Genomic DNA, 23033 nt, shown 5'->3' on the forward strand with positions numbered 1-23033 from the left:
GTGAAGCACAGGTGGGCTGGTGACACATGTCTTGAGCTTGTCAAAAGTGTCCTGTTGATGCTGTGTCCAGCTCCAAACCACATCCTTGTGCAGCAGCTGGCAAAGTGGTGCTGACACTTCTCTTAGGTTTGGGATGAATTTGCCCATGTAGTTAATCATCCCTAGAAGACAGAGAGAGCTGTATTGTCCTCTGGAGGTGACATTTCACTGATAGCTGTGATTTGTATTGGATCTGCTTTAAGTCCATCGTCTGTGAATATGTGTCTGACATAGCTCACCTCCTTGAGCCTGAACCTGCACTTTTTTGGGTTGAGCCTGAGCTTCACCTGTCTGCATGGCTCGATCCAACACTTTCTTCAGATCATGCTCCTCAACTCCCTTGCCACCAATGCTGATGTCATCCATGGTTCTGGTGCACGGGTATCCAGCAAAGATTTGTTCCATAGCTCTTTTGAAGAGTTCAGAGGCAGTGCTAATGCCAAAGGGCATCTTCAGGAAGTTAAATCTGCTGAAAGGAGTTGTGAACGTTGTGCAGGTGGATGAGGGGACACACTGCTTACTGTCACATGTCTTTGTGCAGAGAGGGCTTTACTGTGTTGTTCAGTCAGTTCATTTATTTGGCAGATGCGTACAGCCTTTGATAGAGTGAGATCTGTCTCTTTGAGCAAGGCACCTCTGACTCAGTTGTTTCACCAGGTTGTTGGTATCTGGTGTTGAAGTGATGCCTCTCCATCATCACGTTGGTCACTGGGCTGCATATCTCCCTGAATTTCCTTTTAACCCATTGATACCTGATGCAGCATTTGTGTGTGTATCCCTTTAAGTTCACGGTCTTAAAGGGATACACACACAAATGAGGGATATACACGCAAATGCTGCATCAGGTATCAATGGGTTAAGGCATTCTGGATCCTCCATTGACTCCGCAGGTGTTATGGCCACATTGTCCTCTGACAAAACCGCAGGTGAATAATGTGAATGACCGCTCTCTCTCTCTGTAGCCTCGGTTCCTGCCAGATTGAGGAGTATATATGCTGTGGTCACTGTGTGAGGAGTATACAGTATATGCTCTGGTCACTGTGTGAGGAGTATATATGCTCTGGTCACTGTGTGAGGAGTATATATGCTGTGGTCACTGTGTGAGGAGTATATATGCTCTGGTCACTGTGTGGAGGAGTATATATGCTCTGGTCACTGTGTGAGGAGTATATATGCTCTGGTCACTGTGTGAGGAGTATATATGCTCTGGTCACTGTGTGAGGAGTATATATGCTCTGGTCACTGTGTGAGGAGTATATATGCTCTGGTCACTGTGTGAGGAGTATATTATGCTCTGGTCACTGTGTGAGGAGTATATGCTCTGGTCACTGTGTGAGGAGTATACAGTATATGCTCTGGTCCCTGTGTGAGGAGTATATTATGCTCTGGTCACTGTGTCAGGAGTATATATGCTCTGGTCACTGTGTGAGGAGTATATATGCTCTGGTCCCTGTGTGAGGAGTATGCTCTGGTCACTGTGTGAGGAGTATATATGCTCTGGTCACTGTGTGAGGAGTATATATGCTCTGGTCACTGTGTGAGGAGTATATATGCTCTGGTCACTGTGTGAGGAGTATATTATGCTCTGGTCACTGTGTGAGGAGTATATATGCTCTGGTCACTGTGTGAGGAGTATACAGTATATGCTCTGGTCCCTGTGTGAGGAGTATATTATGCTCTGGTCACTGTGTCAGGAGTATATATGCTCTGGTCACTGTGTGAGGAGTATATATGCTCTGGTCCCTGTGTGAGGAGTATATATGCTCTGGTCACTGTGTGAGGAGTATATATGCTCTGGTCACTGTGTGAGGAGTATATATGCTCTGGTCACTGTGTGAGGAGTATATTATGCTCTGGTCACTGTGTGAGGAGTATATATGCTCTGGTCACTGTGTGAGGAGTATACAGTATATGCTCTGGTCACTGTGTGAGGAGTATATATGCTCTGGTCACTGTGTGAGGAGTATATGCTCTGGTCACTGTGTGAGGAGTATATATGCTCTGGTCACTGTGTGAGGAGTATATTATGCTCTGGTCACTGTGTGAGGAGTATATATGCTCTGGTCACTGTGTGAGGAGTATACAGTATATGCTCTGGTCCCTGTGTGAGGAGTATATTATGCTCTGGTCACTGTGTGAGGAGTATATATGCTCTGGTCACTGTGTGAGGAGTATATATGCTCTGGTCCCTGTGTGAGGAGTATATATGCTCTGGTCACTGTGTGAGGAGTATGCTCTGGTCACTGTGTGAGGAGTATATATGCTGTGGTCACTGTGTGAGGAGTATATATGCTCTGGTCACTGTGTGAGGAGTATATATGCTCTGGTCACTGTGTGAGGAGTATATATGCTCTGGTCACTGTGTGAGGAGTATATATGCTCTGGTCACTGTGTGGAGGAGTATATATGCTCTGGTCACTGTGTGAGGAGTATATATGCTCTGGTCACTGTGTGAGGAGTATATATGCTCTGGTCACTGTGTGAGGAGTATATATGCTCTGGTCACTGTGTGAGGAGTATATATGCTCTGGTCATTGTGTGAGGAGTATATATGCTCTGGTCACTGTGTGAGGAGTATATGCTCTGGTCATTGTGTGAGGAGTATATATGCTCTGGTCACTGTGTGGAGGAGTATATATGCTTTGGTCACTGTGTGAGGAGTATATATGCTCTGGTCACTGTGTGAGGAGTATATATGCTCTGGTCACTGTGTGAGGAGTATATATGCTCTGGTCACTGTGTGATGAGTATATATGCTCTGGTCACTGTGTGAGGAGTATATATGCTCTGGTCACTGTGTGAGGAGTATATATGCTCTGGTCACTGTAGATTGAGGAGTAGGCTCTGGTCACTGTGTGCTGCAGCAATGAATATCTCATATTCACGTTCAAACTTGCACCAGTTCTCTTCCACATTTCCATCAAAGACCAGAGGGTCTGGACGTCTGAATCCGTCCATTGTTTAGGTGCAGGCGTCACTTTTTACAGTTTGACTTGACGTTTATTCACTTGTTAAATATACCAGAGTCAGGTGAGAGGACATGTTGACATGACAGCACGGGAACATGTATATCTCATAAGATCACGTTGCAACTCTCACGAGACTTAGGCTGGGTACGGCAACACTCTGTAGCCAAACAGTATAACAGTGCAACTGTCTACATCAACCATAACCTCAACATTACTGAACTTAGTTCATTGACACAAGAATTTCAAACAGACTCGCTATGTTAATTTGACCCTAAGGCCATGTCCACACGGAGACGAGTTTAGGTCTATCCGCTAAAGTTTTTTGTCATATAGACATTTCGTCCAGATGGAACCGCGTTCTGGGAGTATACGTTCTGGGAGTATACGCTAATTTTTGAAACCGGGTCCCAGAGTGAATAAATCTGAAGATGCCACCCTTGCATTTCCGTGTTTACAACCCATACGCATCTTTCCTGAACCGATGACGCCATAGCCCCACCTCTCTCCACCAGCAACAATAACAATCATGGCACTAGCGTTCATGCTACAGCAGCTACTGAGCCTGTTAGGGATCTTGCAGCAAAATATAATGCTCCTCTATTACCACCGTCAGCAACAAGTGGAGGACACGGAGAACAGCGTGTAGAACATCCTCAGGGCTCCACACAGCTGACTCTTCCCATCCACCCCTCCCCTCCCTTCATCGGATATTTCCCAGAAGGTTTAGCGACAGCTGCATTTTTACAATAACACAAACAAAATCAGGCTTAACGTGTTAGATAAAAATTATATTTATTTTGAATACAACATGCAATTCTGGAATATTTTAATATTGGACAAAATTAAATCAAATGAAATGTAAACCCTGAGTGTAACCGACATACTCGGCTTGCCCTATATATAGCCCTCGCAAATACAACGTCAATAGGGAAGTGAGAGGTTTGAGGAACACACGGTTGCACTGTGATGTCTGCTCTGTGATGTCCACTCGTTTACCGCTACTCCAACAAGACTTTAGCTTACTTGATGCAACTTTTTCAATAAAAACACATTTATGCCATGAGTTTATATAATGTATATTTATGTTGCATCATTTAGCCTGTGCTGTGATGTGCAGGAGCGGCCAATACGCTGGGATGTGTTTGCAACATGTCTAAAGATCATGGAAGTGGATGATATCAGGAACGTCACCGATAGTTAACGTTCTATATTGTAGGCTACAGGGAGACCATCAGCCCTGCTGAACAGCTCTGCATTTGCCTGTATAGGTTTAATCATTTTATTCATCGACATGGCAAACCTCCCCGCAAAGCCAAGGGTTTAAGCTGCTCGCTACAGTGAGATACACATTATAGACTGTGCGCCCCTAGTGGTTGAATGCCATTATTGACGAGATTGTCTTATTCTCTGTGGTGTACTTTGTGGCAGCGTTACAGCGCCACTTACCGGCCTGGCATATATTCTACAGCGGTTTCAGTGGCATTCAGTGGTTTCATGTGGATACACACATTTCTTGAAACGATTCCGTGTTTATGGAAAACTTTTCTGAAACGAAAAAAAAAAGATTGCTTCTGTCTCCGTGTGGACATGGCCTAAGTAGCTGCCAAAACAATGGAAGGGATACAAATTGCTGTATATTAACACATTGACTGCCAGACGTTTTTTTTTGCTGTAGGTAGCTTCTGCCAAGCCGTTTTTTGAGGATTATGGCTCATTTTATAAGAGCCGAGGATTCGTTTCAGCTTGGAGTTTGTGAACATACAATATCTCAAAAGTACTAATAGAATGTGTACTTTCTCTGTCTAAAAGAGTTAGTTTGTAGAGTTAGTAGTTATGTAAGCATTAGCAGTTGAATACAGCATGGTTTTAGCGTGAAAAAGAATATTCAGAGATAAACGGCTTTTTGTGAAATTGGATGGAACTGTCACTTTAACCATTCATTTTTGGCTCTCTCTCTCTCTCTCTCCCTCCCCCTCTCGCTCTCTCTCTCTCTCTCCCTCCCTCTCGCTCTCCCTCCCTCTCTCTCTCTCTCTCTCTCTCTCTCTCTCTCCCTCCCTCTCGAGTTGCTTCAACTCCGCCCTCCGTGGGCGGACAAGCTTGTCACCAGTCAGTGCTTTGCTGCTCTCCTGTGCCTGTCTGGCCTGTCTGCACGGCCGCTGTTTGAGGAAGTCGGGATGGACTCGCTTGTTTGGAGTTTTGGTTGAGAGAAGCTTTTGCGATTCTGGTCATATTTATGCTGCGTGTTTCAAAGTGTGTTCCTCCACCTGTTATCTATCACCCGATCATAGTAGATCGGCTGAATCTATTATGTAAATTTGCAATCCCACATCGCCAGCAATCAGCGCGAAAAGGAGAATGGCTGGGCTGAGAATGGCTTGACAAGTTAAAAAAATGCTTTCCTTTCTCTAGCAAGGAGAGCACTGTTGCCACTTAGTGGGTCGGTGGAATGGGTTGTAAACGTTCGGTGGCTCCAATAATTATATAAGAGATGTAAAAGGCTTAGATGCACAACCCACCGTCAAAAAAAAAAAATCGATGCCAAAAACGTGTAAACACGTTGTTGGCAGGGAACAGCTGGATTCTGAAAACGTGTTCATACGTTGTTGGCAGGGAATGTGTTAAAAGCAGGCCAAATTGGTCCCCCCTCACTGTGACTGTCCCTTCCCTTGACCTACAACAGGTTTTATTTTGTAAATTGACAGTTTTATTTCCTGCCCAGCTCAGCCTGCTCTGTGCTGCTTGACACAACTTGAAGCAGGAAGTGAAAATGCACAGGGCGCGTTTAGCGGAGCAGAGCGAAGACGCTTTCAGGACCGTGCCTCGAAGCACTGCGTCTGGTGGACACAGGCATTCACTGACTACGCATTCCATCTTTAATTGGTCGATTTCAAATTGCTCCCTCCTCTCGTCGCTGCTGCCCGCCGCCTGGTATCCCAGCATGCTTTGCAAATCGATGCGCGTCGGACGGCAGCGATGAAAGGAGGGGGCAATTTGAAATCGACCAATTGAAGACGGAAAGAGAGGAAGACAGCCAATCAAGCTGCAGCACCAAGCTACCAGCAGGTAACAGCAGGTGACAAACGTTGCTGTAGTCTGCACATGGTGCTAGACAGGCTGCGACCAGCTCCGGTGTCTTTCTTTCTTCTTCTGTACCAACTGCTCAAGGATGCTATTATACAGCTGGGGTACAAATGTAAATTGCTGCTGTTTATATTTGGAAGCCTAGGTAATGTCCACAGGCTGGCTGTTACAGTAGTAGCTACAGTAGTAGACCAGCTCAGTGGCCTTGGGGTTTGAGTGTCCGCCCTGAGACTGGGAGGTTGTGAGTTCGATCCCCGGCCGAGTCATACCAAAGACTATAAAAATAGGACCCATTTGCCTCCCTGCTTGGCACTTAGCATCAAAGGGTTGGAATTGGGGGGTTAGATCACCATACGATTCCCGAGCGCGGCACTGCTGCTGCTCACCGCTCCCCCAGGGGATGGGTCAAATGCGGAGAACAAATTTAGGGGTAGGCTACGGTGGCGCAGTCGGTAGCGCTGTCGCCTCACAGTTAGAAAGTCCTGAGTTCGATTCTCGCATGGGACACTGTGAGCGCTGTGGTTGTGTTCCCCCCCATATCTTCAGTGCCTACTGCCCAGAGTGGGTTATCTCGTCTTAAGGGCCTTTCTCTCTGTGTGGAGTTTGCATGTTCTCCCCGTACCCCCCAGGGGGTTCCTCCGTATATAACCCCCCCACCAAAAACATGCAGAAGATCAGATCGTCATCGTCATCCGACCAGTGACGTCAACATCCGAAGTTGGTCCCCGGGCGCTGTACGAGAAAGCGACCACTGCTCCTGGCCTGCCCCTCGGAGGAAAGGACATGCCTGGATGGGTTAAATGCAGAGGACACTTTTCACCGGCCACCGTCAGCATGAGTGTGTTGTGGCCGCATGCATGTATTGTGGTGTTCGTGTGACAATAAAAGACGGGCTTGTCCGTTACGAGAGAGAGTAATTGGGCAGGACAGCCCAAAAAGCTACAGAAAGGCACTGGCAAAATTCTGCTCTATTTCTTCAACCATTTTCACAGCGGTCATTTGTGTCTCAAAGGCAGGGTAAACACAGGTGTAACCAAAACATTAATGATTGTTTCCAACTTCCATTCCACTTAAGCCCCTTCTAAACATGCAGTGAAATCCGGATTATGACCAGCTGCTAGCCGGCCGGTGTTCCAGTGCCAGGGCCCTCATTAATGTTTTGGTTGCAGCTGTGTTGATCCTGCCTTTGAGACACATATTGAATGTTGGACACTTAGGTCAATAGGTTAGGGTTAGGTCAATAGGTTAGGGTTAGGTCAATAGGTTAGGGTTAGGTCAATAGGTTAGCGTTAGGTTCAGATTAGGGTTAGGTCAATAGGTTAGGGTTAGGTTAAGGTTAGGGTTAGGTCAATAGGTTAGGGTTAGGGTTAGGGTTAGGTTAAGGTTAGGGTTAGGTCAATAGGTTAGGGTTAGGTTAAGATTAGCGTTAGGTTAGGGTTAGGTTAAGGTTAGGGTTAGGTCAATGGTTAAGATTAGCGTTAGGTTAGGGTTAGGTCAATAGGTTAGGGTTAGGTTAGGGTTAGGTCAATAGGTTAGGGTTAGGTTAAGATTAGCGTTAGATTAATAGGTTATGGTTAGGTTAAGGTTAGAGTTAGGTCAATAGGGTAGGGTTAAGTGGTAGAGTTAAGGTTAGGCAAGTAGTGGCTATGGTTATGGTAAGATTACAGAGGGTTAGGGTTAGGGCTTGGGTATAATTGTAAATTGCTTGTTTTCATATTTGGAAGCCTTGGTAATCTCCATAGGCTGGTCGTAAGTGGCCTACAGAGGGCAGGACTGCCCAGACCGAGAGTCAAGGCTCTGGCCAAATTCTGCTCTATTTCTGCAATAATTGGCAGTCGCCACATTTGGAGGAGGCGCTGTTTCCTTTATCCATAGATTCAGACTAGATACATCTGTCACTACAAGATTTCCCATTGATTGTGCATCTATTATTGTTTGTGTTCAAGGAGTTTTTGTCTAAATGTGAACACAAATAAAGGTATTAAAATGTGTGTGTGTGTGTGTGTGTGTGTGTGTGTGTGTGTGTGCGTGCATGCGTGCGTGCGTGCGCGTGCGTGTATGTGTGTGCACTGTGTGTGTGTGTGTGTGTGTGTGTGTGTGTGTGTGTGTACGTGCGCGTGCGTTCGTGCGTGTGCGTGTGTGTGTATGTGTGCATGCGTGCGTGTGCGTGTGCGTGTGCATGTGTGTGCGTGCGTGGGTGGTTTGTTTCAGACTGACTAAAGTCCAGAAGATGGGAGCGAGGCAGAGCAGAACAAAGTCTTCAACACCCAGCTGTAGGAGTGACCAGTCTAAGAGCAGACTTCCAAACTTCAGTAATGAACCTGGACCTTCAGACACAAAGTAAGATGACTGTTAAAATGTAAAGATAATCAGGGCTGGACTGGAACAATATTTTGGCCCTGGCATTTTGGCCCCCAGACTGCCCACAATCCATCACACACCATCTTTGTGCTCCCCTGAATATGTACCTACAGTGCCTCTCCCTAAAACATGAAAGCTGTTTACATGTTTACATGAGTCAGATGAAATCAAGGAAGATCAAAGCCCAATTTATGCCGACACTTTTGAAACGGTCGCCGACAGAAATGAAGACTTGAGTCGACACTTTAAAGTGTCGGCGAGCAGTGTCTGCTACCTAGTGAAATGTCTGTGTCGCTGACTACGTCACTCAACCTACCTGCTCCCCACCCCCCCCCACCCACCCTCTCTCTGCCATCCCCCACACCCCCCCGACCGTCCCCTCCCTCACATGCCCTCCAGCCCTCTCCCATACTGCCATAATCTGGATTTAATGTTCCTCACCAAAACCTGGCTCGATATGAACAACAGAGTGGATGTTCTGTCCGAATCAGCACCGCCTAATTATAGCTTCATTGACACTCCCAGAGCTGATAAGAGGGGGGGGGGGGGGGAGTAGCGATTGTCTTTTCTGATATGTTTCAATGTAAGCAGGTAACATTTGGAGACTTTCCATCGTTTGAATACCTTGCTGCTATTCTGAAATGCTCAACCACTGTATTACTGCTGAATATCTATAGACCACCAAAATACTCAGCCAGCTTTCTCGTTGAATTTGCTGATCTACTCTCCTTAATTTTCATGGAACATGATTGTATATCTATTGCTGGGGATTTCAATAATCATTGATAACCCGACGGATAATTTTGCCAAAGAACTGAATATCTTACTTGACACTTTTGATCTGTCTCAACATGTTTCAGGGCCTACTCACAACCGAGGCCATACCCTGGATTTAGTTATTACTAGGGGCTTCAAGTCCTCTTCTGTGTCGACTATTGATGTTGCGTGGTCTGACCATCTTTGCATCTTTTTTGAAATGGAAATCTCCCCTGAGATCATTAATAGGTCACAAACCGTTAAAAGCCGAGACATTAATGCAGGCACCAGCGCGCTGTTTATGGAGACATTTTCTTTATCTCCTCCCTCATCAGCTTCTGTCAATGAGATTCTTGATAACTTCAATTCAACAATTCTGAATACTATTGATAGTGTGGCGCCTGTTAGGTTAAAATTGCTGTCTGGCAAAATTAAAGCACCCTGGCGAAATTCTGCATCCGTTAGATGTAAAAAGAAAGATTGCAGGAAAGCTGAGCGTAAATGGCGGAAAACTAATCTTCACATTCACTATAATATTTACAAAGAAAGCCTTCACTCCTACAACCTCGAACTGAAAAGGTCGAGACAATCGTTCTTTTCCGAGATAATTAACAAAAATGTGAACAATGCACGCACTCTATTTGCCACAGTTGATAGACTGACTAATCCGCCTCTCTGTGTAGCACCTGCATTCCTCTCTACTGTCAAATGTAATGAGTTTGCTGCCTTTTTTACGGATAAAATTATTAATATCAGGCAGGCTATTAGTGGCTCCACACCAAGAAATGCTGTGACCTGATCCTACCCGCAGATCCCTAGTTCGATAAATTTGTCCCAGTTCAGCGTTATCGACCACGACATCTTAGAGGAAACTAAGGCAAGGCCTTAAATCATCTTCGTGCTGTCTCGATACCCTTCCAACAAGCTTTTTTAAAAGCGTTTATAACTGTCTGTCGTCGGACCTATTGCAAATAGTTAATAGATCCCTTGTGACCGGCACTTTTCCTGAGTCCCTGAAAACTGCAGTTATTAAACCCCTACTAAAAAAGCGTAGCCTTGATGCATCGGTAATCAGTAACTACAGACCAATATCTAATCTCCCCTTTATAGCCAAAATAATTGAAAAGGTTGTTTACCTACAACTCAATAGATTCCTAACCTCAAATGATCTCCTAGATAAACTCCAATCAGGCTTTCGCCCCCATCACAGCACTGAAACCGCACTTACTAAAGTCATAAATGACATCAGAATGAACACAGACTCAGGCAAAAATTCGATTCTAGTGCTACTGGATCTTAGCGCTGCATTTGACACTGTTGACCACTCAATTTTATTGGACAGACTGGAAAACTGGGTTGGGCTATCAGGTACGGTCCTCCAGTGGTTCAAGTCCTATCTTCAAGACAGGAAGTACTTCGTCTCCATTGGCAATTACACATCTGACCTAACTAGGATGACTTGTGGGGTGCCTCAAGGATCCATTATGGGGCCCGTCCTCTTCAACCTTTATATGTTCCCTCTAGGCCTAATTATGCAAAAAAACAAAGTAGCCTATATGCAGACGACACTCAGTTGTATATAACTCTTTCCTCAGCTGACTATGCACCCATAGAATCATTGTGCCAGTGCATTGATCAAATAAATAACTGGATGTGCCAGAATGTCCTACAGCTAAACAAAGACAAAACTGAGGTGATCGTGTTTGGCCCCAAAGAACAAAGGCTTAAAATCACTGTACGCCTTGAGTCTCTATCCCTGAAGCCTAAGGACCAAGTCAAAAATCTTGGAGTTATTATTGATTCCGATCTCAACTTTAACTCCCACATTAAGTCAATTAGAAAATCTGCTTTTTATCATCTTAAAAATATAGCAAGAATTAGGGGATACATGTCCAGACAGGATCTAGAAAAACTAATTCACGCCTTCATTTATAGTAGGTTAGACTACTGCAATAGCCTTTTTTCTGGTCTCTCCAAAAAAGAACTTAGGCAACTTCAACTCATTCAGAATGCTGCTGCTAGAGTTCTAACGAAGACTAAGAAAGCTGATCATATCACTCCAGTTCTTAAGTCCTTACACTGGTTGCCAGTGTGTCAGAGAATAGATTTTAAAATACTGTTATTAGTCTATAAATCACTTAATGGCCTAGGCCCAAAATACATAGCTGAATTGCTCCCACGATACAAACCATCTAGAACTCTTAGGTCAACAGGGTCCACCTTATTAACTGTCCCTAGGATCAAATCAAATCAGGGGAAGGCTGCATTTACCCACTATGCTTCTGCTAGCTGGAACAAATTGCCTGAAGACCTCAGATCTGCCCCAACCTTACTTACTTTTAAAAATAGACTAAAGACTTTTATGTTTACCGTCGCTTTTAACTGCTGACAGCTACTATGCAAACCCAATGAGTCATCTTTCTGCAACTGCTGCGCCTGTTGCTTATTGCACTTTTTATACTCTTTTTTTTAAGTTTTGTTAAATGTCCATTTTATTTCTTCTTTTCGTTTATTCTAATGCACTTTTTATACTCTTTTTTTAAGGTTTTGCTGTGATGCTTTTAAATGTCCATCTTACTCTCTTCTGTTCTTTTATTTTCCTGTCAACCATTTTATGTAAAGCACTTTGAATTGCCTCTGTGTATGAAATGTGCTATACAAATAAAGTTGACTTGACTTGACTTGACTTGACAATGTGCTGCGCAGTATGGAGGACCAGGAGAGTCTTACACTAATGAATAGAGTGTCCCCTTAATAATTATCCAATCGTACAATTAAAAAGAGTAATTTCAAAAAGAATTCACAAATGACGTATTAATACATCATTAAAAAGTCGTATTTGGAAAAGGAACTTCAAAAACATACATTAAACAGTGTATTTCAAAATGGAATTACGAATACATCATTTAAAACATCATTTAATACATCGTTTCCTTATTCCTATTCGAAATAACCATTTGGAATTGTATTTGAAGTCACTATATTAAATCCCCGATTCGAAATAACGATTGGAAATGCCATTTACCCATTGCATGACACTTTTGGCCTTAGCCTAGAAAAACTGTGTAAAACAATGCAAATTAGACATGTACTTTAATTTTAAATTTGACATACCTTGTAGGCCCTGGAGAGTCTTAACACGTTGAGTGCCAATGACGAGATATCTCGGCTTACAGGATCCAACCGTTGAGTGCCAAGGACGAGATATCTCGGCTTACATAAACATTTTTTTTTTTTGACGGTGGGACATCGATCAACCCCTTTTACGTCTCCTATACCAATATTGGACGAAGAGAATGTGTATAATCTATTTTACCGACCAGCTAAGTGGCGACAGTGCTCTCCAGACAGAGACAAAGCCGAGCAAAAACAGCCGCGGGTCCGCGGGAGAAAGCCATTCTCAAGGAAATAGCTGGGCGAAAACGCTTTCGATTTCACACACACACACACACACACACACACACACACACACACACACACACACGCACGCACACACACACACACACACTCGAGTACCTTTGAGCATAAATAAGACCAGAATCGCAAAAGCTTCTTCAAAGCTCTCAGCCGACACCTCAAGAAACGAACGAGCCCGTTTTACAGTAATCCAGACTGCTCGAGAGCGGCCGCGGAGCCAGCAGCAGCAGCACAGACGGAGGGAGGAGTTTGGAGACACACACACACACACACACACACACACACACACACACACACACACACACAATACAGTATACAGACTTGCCCAAGGGCACCCATAATCACAGGCACGTGAGGTGGTTCTAAAAATCCATTTATCTCAAAACTCTCTGAAAATCTCTGAAACCATGCTGTACTCAACGGCTAATATCTACATAACTACTAACTCTACAAACTAATTCTTTTAGACAGAGAAAGCACACATTCTATTAGTTCTTTTTAGATGATTGGTGTTCACGAAGTCTTAACAGAAAAGAATCCTCTGCTCTTGTAAAATGAGCCAGAATCCTCAAAAAAAAACTGGCAGAACCTACCTACAGCATTGAAAAAAGGGCTGGCAGTCAATGTGTTAAGCTAATGAATAGAGTGTTCCTTTAATAATTATCTAATCGTACAATTAAAAAGAGTAATTTCAAAAATAATTCACAAATGACGTATTAACACGTTCACTGCCAATGGCGAGTTGACTCGTCAAAAAAAATCCAACGGTTCACTGCCAACGACGAGTTGAGTCGTCAAAAAAATCGTTTTTTTTTTTTTGATGGTGGGACGTTGATCTAACCCTTTTACGTCTCCTATACCAGAATTGGAGGTATTGAATGTGTATAATCTATTTTATACCGACCCACTGAGTGGCGACATGTCTCTCCACAGTAGAAAGAGGCGAGCCAAAACTGGAGGGAAAAGCGCGAGGAAGCCGTTCTCATACTGTCAAATTGATGGCGAAAATGCTTTCACTTTCGCGCTGACGCACAGCGGTGGCAACGGTGGGGGGTTCCAAGAATAGACTGGATGCACACTTTGAAACACGCACCATAAATAAGCCCAGAATCGCAAGAGCTTCATCAGAGCTCTCAACCGGACCGCCAAGAAACGAGCGAAACCCATCCAGCGAGCCCCATCCAGACTGCCAGGCAGCAGCAGCAGCAGCAACTCGTTTGTGACAGACCCTGTATGGGAGCCCTCTCCCATACTGCCATAATCTGGATTTAATGTTCCTCACCAAAACCTGGCTCGATATGAACAACAGAGTGGATGTTCTGTCCGAATCAGCACCGCCTAATTATAGCTTCATTGACACTCCCAGAGCTGATAAGAGGGGGGGGGGGGGAGTAGCGATTGTCTTTTCTGATATGTTTCAATGTAAGCAGGTAACATTTGGAGACTTTCCATCGTTTGAATACCTTGCTGCTATTCTGAAATGCTCAACCACTGTATTACTGCTGAATATCTATAGACCACCAAAATACTCAGCCAGCTTTCTCGTTGAATTTGCTGATCTACTCTCCTTAATTTTCATGGAACATGATTGTATATCTATTGCTGGGGATTTCAATAATCATTGATAACCCGACGGATAATTTTGCCAAAGAACTGAATATCTTACTTGACACTTTTGATCTGTCTCAACATGTTTCAGGGCCTACTCACAACCGAGGCCATACCCTGGATTTAGTTATTACTAGGGGCTTCAAGTCCTCTTCTGTGTCGACTATTGATGTTGCGTGGTCTGACCATCTTTGCATCTTTTTTGAAATGGAAATCTCCCCTGAGATCATTAATAGGTCACAAACCGTTAAAAGCCGAGACATTAATGCAGGCACCAGCGCGCTGTTTATGGAGACATTTTCTTTATCTCCTCCCTCATCAGCTTCTGTCAATGAGATTCTTGATAACTTCAATTCAACAATTCTGAATACTATTGATAGTGTGGCGCCTGTTAGGTTAAAATTGCTGTCTGGCAAAATTAAAGCACCCTGGCGAAATTCTGCATCCGTTAGATGTAAAAAGAAAGATTGCAGGAAAGCTGAGCGTAAATGGCGGAAAACTAATCTTCACATTCACTATAATATTTACAAAGAAAGCCTTCACTCCTACAACCTCGAACTGAAAAGGTCGAGACAATCGTTCTTTTCCGAGATAATTAACAAAAATGTGAACAATGCACGCACTCTATTTGCCACAGTTGATAGACTGACTAATCCGCCTCTCTGTGTAGCACCTGCATTCCTCTCTACTGTCAAATGTAATGAGTTTGCTGCCTTTTTTACGGATAAAATTATTAATATCAGGCAGGCTATTAGTGGCTCCACACCAAGAAATGCTGTGACCTGATCCTACCCGCAGATCCCTAGTTCGATAAATTTGTCCCAGTTCAGCGTTATCGACCACGACATCTTAGAGGAAACTAAGGCAAGGCCTTAAATCATCTTCGTGCTGTCTCGATACCCTTCCAACAAGCTTTTTTAAAAGCGTTTATAACTGTCTGTCGTCGGACCTATTGCAAATAGTTAATAGATCCCTTGTGACCGGCACTTTTCCTGAGTCCCTGAAAACTGCAGTTATTAAACCCCTACTAAAAAAGCGTAGCCTTGATGCATCGGTAATCAGTAACTACAGACCAATATCTAATCTCCCCTTTATAGCCAAAATAATTGAAAAGGTTGTTTACCTACAACTCAATAGATTCCTAACCTCAAATGATCTCCTAGATAAACTCCAATCAGGCTTTCGCCCCCATCACAGCACTGAAACCGCACTTACTAAAGTCATAAATGACATCAGAATGAACACAGACTCAGGCAAAAATTCGATTCTAGTGCTACTGGATCTTAGCGCTGCATTTGACACTGTTGACCACTCAATTTTATTGGACAGACTGGAAAACTGGGTTGGGCTATCAGGTACGGTCCTCCAGTGGTTCAAGTCCTATCTTCAAGACAGGAAGTACTTCGTCTCCATTGGCAATTACACATCTGACCTAACTAGGATGACTTGTGGGGTGCCTCAAGGATCCATTATGGGGCCCGTCCTCTTCAACCTTTATATGTTCCCTCTAGGCCTAATTATGCAAAAAAACAAAGTAGCCTATATGCAGACGACACTCAGTTGTATATAACTCTTTCCTCAGCTGACTATGCACCCATAGAATCATTGTGCCAGTGCATTGATCAAATAAATAACTGGATGTGCCAGAATGTCCTACAGCTAAACAAAGACAAAACTGAGGTGATCGTGTTTGGCCCCAAAGAACAAAGGCTTAAAATCACTGTACGCCTTGAGTCTCTATCCCTGAAGCCTAAGGACCAAGTCAAAAATATTGGAGTTATTATTGATTCCGATCTCAACTTTAACTCCCACATTAAGTCAATTAGAAAATCTGCTTTTTATCATCTTAAAAATATAGCAAGAATTAGGGGATACATGTCCAGACAGGATCTAGAAAAACTAATTCACGCCTTCATTTATAGTAGGTTAGACTACTGCAATAGCCTTTTTTCTGGTCTCTCCAAAAAAGAACTTAGGCAACTTCAACTCATTCAGAATGCTGCTGCTAGAGTTCTAACGAAGACTAAGAAAGCTGATCATATCACTCCAGTTCTTAAGTCCTTACACTGGTTGCCAGTGTGTCAGAGAATAGATTTTAAAATACTGTTATTAGTCTATAAATCACTTAATGGCCTAGGCCCAAAATACATAGCTGAATTGCTCCCACGATACAAACCATCTAGAACTCTTAGGTCAACAGGGTCCACCTTATTAACTGTCCCTAGGATCAAATCAAATCAGGGGAAGGCTGCATTTACCCACTATGCTTCTGCTAGCTGGAACAAATTGCCTGAAGACCTCAGATCTGCCCCAACCTTACTTACTTTTAAAAATAGACTAAAGACTTTTATGTTTACCGTCGCTTTTAACTGCTGACAGCTACTATGCAAACCCAATGAGTCATCTTTCTGCAACTGCTGCGCCTGTTGCTTATTGCACTTTTTATACTCTTTTTTTTAAGTTTTGTTAAATGTCCATTTTATTTCTTCTTTTCGTTTATTCTAATGCACTTTTTATACTCTTTTTTTAAGGTTTTGCTGTGATGCTTTTAAATGTCCATCTTACTCTCTTCTGTTCTTTTATTTTCCTGTCAACCATTTTATGTAAAGCACTTTGAATTGCCTCTGTGTATGAAATGTGCTATACAAATAAAGTTGACTTGACTTGACTTGACTTGACAATGTGCTGCGCAGTATGGAGGACCAGGAGAGTCTTACACTAATGAATAGAGTGTCCCCTTAATAATTATCCAATCGTACAATTAAAAAGAGTAATTTCAAAAAGAATTCACAAATGACGTATTAATACATCATTAAAAAGTCGTATTTGGAAAAGGAACTTCAAAAACATACATTAAACAGTGTATTTCAAAATGGAATTACGAATACATCATTTAAAACATCATTTAATACATCGTTTCCTTATTCCTATTCGAAATAACCATTTGGAATTGTATTTGAAGTCACTATATTAAATCCCCGATTCGAAATAACGATTGGAAATGCCATTTACCCATTGCATGACACTTTTGGCCTTAGCCTAGAAAAACTGTGTAAAACAATGCAAATTAGACATGTACTTTAATTTTAAATTTGACATACCTTGTAGGCCCTGGAGAGTCTTAACACGTTGAGTGCCAATGACGAGATATCTCGGCTTACAGGATCCAACCGTTGAGTGCCAAGGACGAGATATCTCGGCTTACATAAACATTTTTTTTTTTGACGGTGGGACATCGATCAACCCCTTTTACGTCTCCTATACCAATATTGGACGAAGAGAATGTGTATAATCTATTTTACCGACCAGCTAAGTGGCGACAGTGCTCTCCAGACAGAGACAAAGCCGAGCAAAAACAGCCGCGGGTCCGCGGGAGAAAGCCATTCTCAAGGAAATAGCTGGGCGAAAACGCTTTCGATTTCACACACACACACACACACACACACACACACACACACACACACGCACGCACACACACACACACACACTCGAGTACCTTTGAGCATAAATAAGACCAGAATCGCAAAAGCTTCTTCAAAGCTCTCAGCCGACACCTCAAGAAACGAACGAGCCCGTTTTACAGTAATCCAGACTGCTCGAGAGCGGCCGCGGAGCCAGCAGCAGCAGCACAGACGGAGGGAGGAGTTTGGAGACACACACACACACACACACACACACACACACACACACACAATACAGTATACAGACTTGCCCAAGGGCACCCATAATCACAGGCACGTGAGGTGGTTCTAAAAATCCATTTATCTCAAAACTCTCTGAAAATCTCTGAAACCATGCTGTACTCAACGGCTAATATCTACATAACTACTAACTCTACAAACTAATTCTTTTAGACAGAGAAAGCACACATTCTATTAGTTCTTTTTAGATGATTGGTGTTCACGAAGTCTTAACAGAAAAGAATCCTCTGCTCTTGTAAAATGAGCCAGAATCCTCAAAAAAAAACTGGCAGAACCTACCTACAGCATTGAAAAAAGGGCTGGCAGTCAATGTGTTAAGCTAATGAATAGAGTGTTCCTTTAATAATTATCTAATCGTACAATTAAAAAGAGTAATTTCAAAAATAATTCACAAATGACGTATTAACACGTTCACTGCCAATGGCGAGTTGACTCGTCAAAAAAAATCCAACGGTTCACTGCCAACGACGAGTTGAGTCGTCAAAAAAATCGTTTTTTTTTTTTTGATGGTGGGACGTTGATCTAACCCTTTTACGTCTCCTATACCAGAATTGGAGGTATTGAATGTGTATAATCTATTTTATACCGACCCACTGAGTGGCGACATGTCTCTCCACAGTAGAAAGAGGCGAGCCAAAACTGGAGGGAAAAGCGCGAGGAAGCCGTTCTCATACTGTCAAATTGATGGCGAAAATGCTTTCACTTTCGCGCTGACGCACAGCGGTGGCAACGGTGGGGGGTTCCAAGAATAGACTGGATGCACACTTTGAAACACGCACCATAAATAAGCCCAGAATCGCAAGAGCTTCATCAGAGCTCTCAACCGGACCGCCAAGAAACGAGCGAAACCCATCCAGCGAGCCCCATCCAGACTGCCAGGCAGCAGCAGCAGCAGCAACTCGTTTGTGACAGACCCGCTGCAGAGCCAAGGAGGGCGGAGGAGAACGCCCACGGAGGGAGGAGTTGGAAGCAGAGGGGGGTTTCCTGCTGTTATGGAGGAAATTACTGTTCAAAACTATTGTTTAGATGTCTGACGTCTTACTGATGCCAAAAATGAATGGTTAAAGTGACTGTTCTATCGAATTTCACAAAAAGCCGTTTATCTCTGAATAATTTTTCAGACGCTGAAACCATGCTGTATTCAACTGCTAATGCTTACATAACTACTAACTCTACAAACTAACTCTTTTAGACAGAGAAAGCACACATTCTATTAGTTCTTTTGAGATATTGTGTGTTCACAAAATCTTAGCAGAAAATAATCCTCAGGTCTTGAAAGATAAGCCAGAATCCTCAAAAAAACCCTCTGGCAGAACCTACCTACAGTAAAAAAAAAACGGCTGGCAGTGAATGTGTTAATACATCATTAAAAAGTCGTATTTGGAAAAGGAACTTCAAAAACATCCATTAAACAGTGTATTTCAAAATGGAATTACGAATACATCATTTAAAACATCATTTAAACAGTGTATTTCAAAACTGAATTACGAATACATCATTTAAAACATCATTTAATACATCATTTCCTTATTCCTATTCGAAATAACCATTTGGAATTGTATTTGAAGTCACTAATTCAAAACCAATTCAAAAAACCGATTGGAAAACCATTTCGTTTTAACATGACACTTTTTTGCTCTTTGTCCCCAGCCAAACAGTGTAAATCGTGAATTGAGCCCCCTAATGCAAATGAGCCATGTAACAGGCTCTCTGATTGGCTAGAGATCTTTGAGGCGCGAAAGAGCCTGGTTCAGTGGACTGCCTCTTTGTGTTCACACCCAGAGCTATATAGATACAAGAGTTGTGACATGTCCATTCACTCCACTGGACCAGTTTTTTTTTACCCCACAAAAAGTCCTGGATTAAGCAGCGCTGTCGAGTTGCAGCAAAATTCACACTCTGTGTTGTACTTTGAAAGGGTCAGACGTTTAAAAAAGTCAAATTGTATATTTTCAGCTTCATTTTATGCATCCAAACGTAATGGCTACATGATTCATGATTTTGAACCTCCGCTGACACAACTCTCTTACAAGATTCCTCAGGTCCCACCCTCTGGTCACACCCACCCCACCCCCATTCATTTGCCGCCAGCCAGGTAACATTCTTTAGTGCCTTTTAAACATGGACTCTGGATCATGTCAGGCTACAGAGAACAGGATATTTTCAGGTTTTGCCTTTCTAAACATGAGGGGTCTTTGTTAAGAAACAACTCGATATGAGCCGTTTTTTCTGCCAGCGGGCAGGGGGTGGGGGGGGTTGGTGTCGGCGCGGTAGCATGTATCCAAAACAAGAAATGTGATAGGAAACAGCTTTAGCTATGAGGCAGTCAAAATAGTGGTCGCACCGTCGTCAATCACTGTGGGTGATTTATTTTACAAGTGGCAACTAGTCATATCTGACTAGTTTTAAATGTATTTCTCCCCACAAAAGTTTGATAGCCTATGTTTCCTAAATAAACGTTTTGAATCCATTTATTTCTCTATAGTCCATTCTTTATAGCCTCTATAGTCGTAGTCGATCTTATTTATTCCAGTGTTGTCATTAAGAGGCCGATTTCGCGGCAAGAATATTTAATTGGTTGCCTTGATGAAAAAACAACGTAGCGTTAGCTAAAAGTAATAAGTGCGACAACTTGAATCCCCAGCAATAGGCTAGTAGGCACCTTAATCTCTCCCACTCCACACCTGACACCTGCGCGGCTGCTCTCCTGCACTGGTTCTCGGCTCCCATGTGGCTTTATTTGTGGTAAGCATTTAGATTCATCTTCTCATCATACGAACCAAGCGCGAGCCATTGATTGATTGATTGATTCGCCCGAGTAGGTAAAAAGGCTTTTTACCTCCGCTAAATTGACAGCCTAGGTCGGGTCGCTTTCGCTTTTGGCGGCGGCAGGCACGCTTCTGTTTCTTTCCTGCCGTCTTGCTTGCCTGAAGTAGGCTACTTGTTGCATGATCTCGATAAAAAAAAGGACTGGCCTAGCAAGGGATGTCTGTTTTGACATTTCAGTTTCCTCCTGTGTGTTTCCTCACAGCGGGTCCAGCGCTGGCCAGCAGGACTGATGCTGCTTGTGTGGCTTTTAAACGGCGCTCTACACTAACGAAAACGTCTGCTATATTTTTATTTTTCACCAACACTCAACATACAGGGGGCGGAAAAACTAGTGATAAACTGCGGATAATGACCTGCCACTGTTTAACTGCAGCTCCTTTTGCGCTAATCCGGTTCTTACACCGGCGAGATAGATACGGACTCGCGGGAGTGTGCGTAGGCCGGCTAATTGTTGTTTAACATGCAGGCCAACCGGCTAGGAACAGGTTATAATACGGATTCCACTGCATGTAAAGAAGTCGCTTTTGTCTCATGCTCCAGAGCGCAGAGTGCAGACCAGCCCATACGGAAGAGGCATATATACACATATATGGACATACATCCGACAGAAGGTCCACATATATGTCACCATACATGTACATGTATGCACTTTGCATACAAACCCACCTGAGATATATGCATATATATGTGAGGATCATATATGTGATCCAAATATAAATTGACATGTATGATCATATAGGCAATTAACATATATGAGTACTCCCATACATGTGATCATATATGCTCATGTAAGTAATGGACATATAGGATTATTCTAGCATATGTTTAGATATATGTACATATAAGCAATCAACATATAAGAATATTTCTACATATTTCCGCATATATGCAAATACAAGCAACACACATATATGTTATTCTCTTGCATATCAATATATGTGTGCATATGAGCATTAAACATATATGATTATTATTACGTATGTCAACATATATGCTCATATAATCAATTAACATATGCGGATGTTCGCATACATGTAATCATATATGTTTGTGTAAGCATTGAACATATAGGGTTAAACTTACATATGTCTACACATATGTGCATATCAGCAATTAACATATAAGAATGTACTTACATATGTAAGCATGTATGCTCATATAAGCAATTAACATATATGAGTATTCTCATACATGTGATCATATATGTTCATGCAAGTAATGGACATACAGGGTTATTCTTGCATATGTTTAGATATATGTACATATAAGCAATTAACATATAAGAATATTTCTACATATTTCCGCATATATGCAAATGCAAGCAACACACATATATGTTATTCTCTTGCATATCAAAATATGTGTGCATATGAGCATTCAACATATATGATTATTATTACGTATGTCAACATATATGCTCATATAATCAATTAACATATGCGGATGTTCGCATACATGTAATCATATATGTTTGTGTAAGCATTGAACATATAGGGTTAAACTTACATATGTCTACACATATGTGCATATCAGCAATTAACATATAAGAATTTACTTACATATGTAAGCATGTATGCTCATATAAGCAATTAACATATATGAGTATTCTCATACATGTGATCATATATGTTCATACAAGTAATGGACATACAGGGTTATTCTCGCATATGTTTAGATATATGTACCTATAAGCAATCAACATATAAGAATATTTCTACATATTTACGCATATATGCAAATACAAGCAACACACATATATGTTATTCTCTTGCATATCAACATATGTGTGCATATAAGCATTAAACATATATGATTATTATTACGTATGTCAACATATATGCTCATATAATCAATTAACATATGCGGATGTTCGCATACATGTAATCATATATGTTTGTGTAAGCATTGAACATATAGGGTTAAACTTACATATGTCTACATATATGTGCATATCAGCAATTACCATATAAGAATTTACTTACATATGTAAGCATGTATGCTCATATAAGCAATTAACATATATGAGTATTGTCATACATGTGATCATATATGTTCATGCAAGTAATGGACATACAGGGTTATTCTATTATGTTTAGATATATGTACATATAAGCAATTAACATATAAGAATGTTTCTACATATTTCTGCGTATATGCAAATACAAGCAACACACATATATGTTATTCTCTTGCATATCAAAATATGTGTGCATTTAAGCATTAAACATATATGATTATTATTACGTATGTCAACATATATGCTCATATAATC

The 23033-nt window shown here is 42.2% G+C and overlaps 1 protein-coding gene across 1 annotated transcript in view; it reads left to right on the forward strand.

Moving 5' to 3' along the window:
* LOC310800797 (protein NLRC3-like) overlaps positions 1–23033 on the forward strand; it is a gene marked incomplete at its 3' end in the record, with an annotated part of 166632 nt that overhangs the window by 29208 nt on the left and 114391 nt on the right. The window contains exon 2 of the mRNA XM_083664717.1: positions 8301–8429. Coding sequence (XP_083520843.1) covers positions 8320–8429 — 110 coding nt within the window. The 5' untranslated portion in view covers positions 8301–8319. The remainder of the gene's footprint in view (positions 1–8300; positions 8430–23033) is intronic.

The sequence above is a fragment of the Poromitra crassiceps genome, assembly GCF_964638095.1.
Source record: "Poromitra crassiceps genome assembly, contig: HAP1_SCAFFOLD_80, whole genome shotgun sequence".
Lineage (NCBI taxonomy): Eukaryota > Metazoa > Chordata > Actinopteri > Beryciformes > Melamphaidae > Poromitra > Poromitra crassiceps.